At 28.6% G+C, this 5,766-nt stretch overlaps 1 protein-coding gene across 1 annotated transcript; it reads right to left on the minus strand.

Annotated features, from left to right (window-relative positions):
- Positions 1–4,533: 4,533 nt before the first annotated feature.
- Positions 4,534–5,168, minus strand: LOC106326385 (CMP-sialic acid transporter 5-like). Its single transcript, XM_013764377.1, has 3 exons — positions 5,059–5,168; positions 4,922–4,993; positions 4,534–4,837 (listed from the first exon to the last, which is right to left on the minus strand). Exons 1-3 carry the CDS (start codon positions 5,122–5,124, stop codon positions 4,718–4,720), a joined length of 258 nt encoding a protein of 85 aa, XP_013619831.1. The 5' UTR covers positions 5,125–5,168; the 3' UTR covers positions 4,534–4,717.
- Positions 5,169–5,766: the final 598 nt, after the last annotated feature.

Genomic DNA, 5,766 nt, shown 5'->3' on the forward strand with positions numbered 1-5,766 from the left:
GTTTGTTGTACTTATGATATTAGTTTGTTTTTATATCACAACATAATCTATCTTTATTATTAAAAGAGAAGTAACAATAAAAAATAACCCTTAGTTTTCAAAGTTATTTACATTATCATGCCACTGAGTAATTATGGAACTTACCTATATTAATGCTTGTCTTTTTCAGTTAGATTAATATGTTGTCCTAAAATAAATAATATCAACTAAATCATTGTTATCGAAATTATAGCTTTCCAAAATACATGATTCACTACTCTACTATATCAATATCGAAATCATTCATTTTTATCGTAGGATAAAACCAAAAATATTATGACCCCAAGTCCTAAGTTATATGTGCAGTCTACATATTTCTTTCGATTCACACATATTTTACACATATACTTTTTAAAATCCAATGTTCAGTCACGTCAAATAGAGCTAGGCCTCAATAAATCCAATGGTAACGCAAGGATATATTATTTTCCTAAATGTTATATGTGCAGTCTACAACTTTTTTTCCATATAAGTCATAAAGATATTAATTACCTCTAAAAAACTATCTTCTATCATGTTTGTTGTACTTATGATATTAGTTTGTTTTTATATCACAACATAATATATTCCATTAAAACTGAAGTAGAAAATAATACTTGCATATTTTTTAAGTGGTTTCTTACCGGTTTTCATTCTTTTTTTTAAACTAATTTTAACTACTTCATTTATTGTTTTTACTAATTAATTCGACATCATTTATTAAAAATCATAAAACAATAATTACCTATTTTAAAGTATTTACATAATATTTTCATTTTTGCACTCTTCTTAGCTACTTCACTAATTGTATTTACTATAGTATTTGAACATCATTTATTTTATGTGTTAAACCTAATAATTTTACATTTTTTTACGAAATTGTTTCATTCGTGACAAGAATTCAAATCGGTTAACAATTTATTTTGTGTGTACATAATAAGTTAGACATGGATATCCAAGTCCATTCGAATATAAATCAATTTTTTTTGGATATCAGGTTTTTTTGGATTTTAAAATTAAACTCCATTTGAATATTATAAATTTTTTGACGGGTTTGAGTCTCTTTCCGGGTCTGGGTAGGTTCATAAGAAATTAAAAATATCCAAATAACCTATGTATTTATAAAAACATTAAAATTTTATAAAAGAAAAAACCAAAATCAAAGCCCACAATCAAAATCAAAACCCGCGCAGGTGCGCAGATCAAACTCTAGTTTCAGTTAAAATTTGTTTTTCTTGTTAGGAGGTTTATTAGTTTCCTTCTTTCAGTTGTACAAAATTCTTTTAATTGTATTATTTAGTTTATTTAGTAAATGTTATCTCTATTATTAAAAGAGAAGTACCAATAAAAAATAACCCTTAGTTTTCAAAGTTATTGACATTATCATGCCACTGAGTAATTATGAAACTTACCTATACTAATGCTTGTCTTTTTCAGTTAGATTAATATGTTGTCCTAAAATAAATAGTATCAACTAAATCATTGTTATCGAAATTATAGCTTTCCAAAAGACATGATTCACTAATCTACTAAATCGATATCGAAATCATTCATTCTTATCGTAGGATCAAACCAAATATATTATGACCCCAATTCCTATGTTATAAGTGCAGTCTACATATTTCTTTCGATTCACACATATATTACACATATACTTTTTAAAATCCAATGTTCAGTCACGTCACATAGAGCTAGGCCTCAATAAGTCAAATGGTATCCCAAGGATATATTATTTTCCTAAATGTTATATGTGCAGTCTACAACTTTTTTTCCATATAAGTCATAAAGATATTAATTACCTCTAAAAAACTATCTTCTATCATGTTTGTTGTACTTATGATATTAGTTCGTTTTTATATCACAACATAATCTATCTCTATTATTAAAAGAGAAGTAATAATAAAAAATAACCCTTAGTTTTCAAAGTTATTTACATTATCATGCCACTGAGTAATTATGAAACTTACCTATATTAATGCTTGTCTTTTTCAGTTAGATTAATATGTTGTCCTAAAATAAATAGTATCAACTAAATCATTGTTATCGAAATTATAGCTTTCCAAAATACATGATTCACTACTCTACTATATCAATATCGAAATCATTCATTTTTATCGTAGGATAAAACCAAAAATATTATGACCCCAAGTCCTAAGTTATATGTGCAGTCTACATATTTCTTTCGATTCACACATATTTTACACATATACTTTTTAAAATCCAAAGTTCAGTCACGTCACATAGAGCTAGGCCTCAATAAGTCCAATGGTATCGCAACGATATATTATTTTCCTAAATGTTATATGTGCAGTCTACAACTCTTTTTCCATATAAGTCATAAAGATATTAATTACCTCTAAAAAACTATCTTCTATCATGTTTGTTGTACTTATGATATTAGTTTGTTTTTATATCACAACATAATATATTCCATTAAAACTGAAGTAGAAAATAATACTTGCATATTTTTTAAGTGGTTTCTTACCGGTTTTCATTCTTTTTTTAAAACTAATTTTAACCACTTCATTTATTGTTTTTACTAATTAATTCGACATCATTTATTAAAAATCATAAAACAATAATTACCTATTTTAAAGTATTTACATAATATTTTCATTTTTGCACTCTTCTTAGCTACTTCACTAATTGTATTTACTATAGTATTTGAACATCATTTATTTTATGTGTTAAACCTAATAATTTTACATTTTTTTACGAAATTGTTTCATTCGTGACAAGAATTCAAATCGGTTAACAATTTTTTTGTGTGTACATAATCAGTTAGACATAGACATCCAAGTCCATTCGAATATAAATCAATTTTTTTTGGATATCAGGTTTTTTTGGGTTTTAAAATTAAACTCCATTTGAATATTATCAATTTTTGGACAGGTTTGAGTCTCTTTCTGGGTCTGAGTAGGTTCATAAGAAATTAAAAATATCCAAATAACCTCTGCATTTTGAAAAACATTAAAATTTTATAAAAGAAAAAATCAAAATCAAAGCTCACAATCAAAATCAAAACCCGCGCAGGTGCACGGATCAAATTCTAGTTTCAGTTAAAATTTGTTTTTCGTGTTAGGAGGTTTATTAGTTTCCTTCTTTCAGTTGTACAAAATTCTTTTAATTGTATTATTTAGTTTATTTATTAAATGTTTTCTTTATTAAAATAAAGTATATTCATGTAAAAATACATTCATGTAAAATATTAAATTTTCCATTTTTCCACATAAAATATTTTCTAGATCAAATGGCCCCACTACGACAACTGAGCTGTATTTATTGGTGCAATATGTTGGAGGAAAACGTTGTAACTTAGGTTTAGACCCGGTGCTTTGATATTCTTTAGCTTATAATTGACAATGATGTATAATATACATGGATTTGGATGCAAAGTTAAAAAAAAATATTTAAATAAACTTTTAACATTCAAAACCAACATGTCAGTGACTCATTAGTAGTTACTTGTTTTCAAAAGTTCACAGAAATAGTAAGAAAAATACCAATGATGAGAAAAAATGGAGACGAATCAAAGAAGCCGAAATAAAAGTGAGAGAGGGCATCATTTTGTAGTAGAATGATGATTACAAGAGTGGGACAAAAACAGAAAACTCATGATTTGGTCACAAGAATATATATATATATACACTTCCATGTTCTAAGTACAAAAAGCTGTTTAGAGAGGCAATACAATACGAAAATTGCGAAGAAAGAGATTGTTTGAAACATCACTCTCGTGTCCAGTTCCATTTAGAATGTGTGTGACACCACGCTATTTTCCTCGTATTTATTTCATGAATACTAATAATGTTTCATATCTTTAGTATAATTATTGAGCTGAAGCATTCTTCTGTATATTTTGCAGTTGCTTTATATGTTATATATGTAGGAAATACTTTATAAGTATGCCTACTATTGTTATTATCGCTATAAAAGCTAGTTATCAAAGTCATCACTTAATCACCATCAGTTAGTTATCAATAGCTGCCTAAATCATATACGTATATACTTTTACTAAAAAGTTTCTAGCATAAACTTGTAGGTAAACTGCATGGAATTGGTTTAACATAACATGCGGCATGCATATACAACACTTAGATAATCTACGACAAAACTGGAGGCATTGATATATTGAATAAGTTTTATTGGAATACTGAGACACACATACTGACCATATTAGATGAAGTTAATTAAGATCAATAAACCACTGGTTAATTGACTTGTTAAACTAGTCACATGCAACTAAGAGCATGATTATCCCTAGAAACCCATAAAGTTTTTTAAGTACATTTTAATGATTATTTAACTATTAAATTTTAGCTAAGGACCTTAGTTAAAAATCACCTAATTTTTGTGCTACAATGGTAGTTTCTCAAATTGGGTTTCTTAAAAAAAAAAAATTTAACTTTTTTTTTAACCATTCGAGTAAATGCTTGACATACAAACAAACGCCACAAAACCCTAGAACACTTGAAAGAAGTAGACGATCAATCATTATATAAAAAATAATCTGGAAGGTCAAACCACCTAGCTATATATTGACCCAACAGTTGCGTATGTATCAATATCATGTATGTCGTGTTTTAATCGATCAATGTAGATGGAGAGATTAGGAACCTGATAACTGTTGTTGAAGTTACCGCACACGAAGTGATGATGCTTGTTTTACCAACGCCTTGATCGCCAAGGAACACGAGTGTTAGACCTTCTTCTTCTTCTTGTCCAGGTATGGATATTTCTGGTACAATGAGATACTACTAATCACGAGAGGAAGAGCCACGAGGCAATACGATGAAGGCGGTTTTCCTTCAAACGCAAACTGCAGCAGAGCGGTGACAATTATTTAGCTCCTCATCTTGATTAAATAATAGTCAGTATGAGGGAGAATCGTTGAGTTGTGTACCAGTGATACGATTAGGCCCACCAATGCATCCATGATATGAGTTTTGTGATCCCACAACGACATTCCAAAAATCTGTAAACACAATATAATTGAGATGGAATCCAAGGTAGAAGCAATTGTAAGCAATAGAAACTTACCGAAGAGAGAAGACTTCGATGGTGGAGAAGACCTGCTGCTGCTGGTATTGGCCGAGCTAGTGCCATCGTCGTCCGGCGGAGACCACGACAGAAGAAGGAGAGACGACAAAAAGAAAAGAAAAGAGAGAGAAAATAATAATAATAAATGCACTTTTAATGATAAACTGACACGTGGGTTAAAAACTCTCTTAATAATCAGTCCCCAAAATCCTATATTAAGGATCGGTAACATGCATTTAATTTAGTTTTGATTTAATTAAATGTTTTATTAACTTTAAAAACTCTCTTAAGAAACCTGGATAATCATGGTCTAACCCCTTATAGACAAAAATTCGTCGAAAAACAGTTTAAATTTCTGACGAGGCCAGTTTTCAAAAAAAAATCTGACTGTTTGTTTGAGTTTCTATACAGTTGCTAGAATAGTATATCATGGAGATGCAAAGTATTTCACATCACTAAAAGCAGTTTAACCCCTTCTAGAAACTCAAATATAAATGCAAACAAACCTAATTCAAAAATAGTACTCCCTCCGTTCTTAAAAGATCCATGTTTTAGAATTTTCAAACTTTTTAATAAAACATATTAAAACTTATCTATAAGTGCATAGTTTTTTGTAATGTTATATTTCCTATATTTTGAAAGCAATAAAATTTAAGAAATGCAATTAATGTTCTTGAACTTCACAATTTCTCATTATTAGTTGACAAA

Source organism: Brassica oleracea, chromosome C2 (genome assembly GCF_000695525.1).
Source record: "Brassica oleracea var. oleracea cultivar TO1000 chromosome C2, BOL, whole genome shotgun sequence".
Taxonomy (NCBI): Eukaryota; Viridiplantae; Streptophyta; class Magnoliopsida; order Brassicales; family Brassicaceae; genus Brassica; species Brassica oleracea.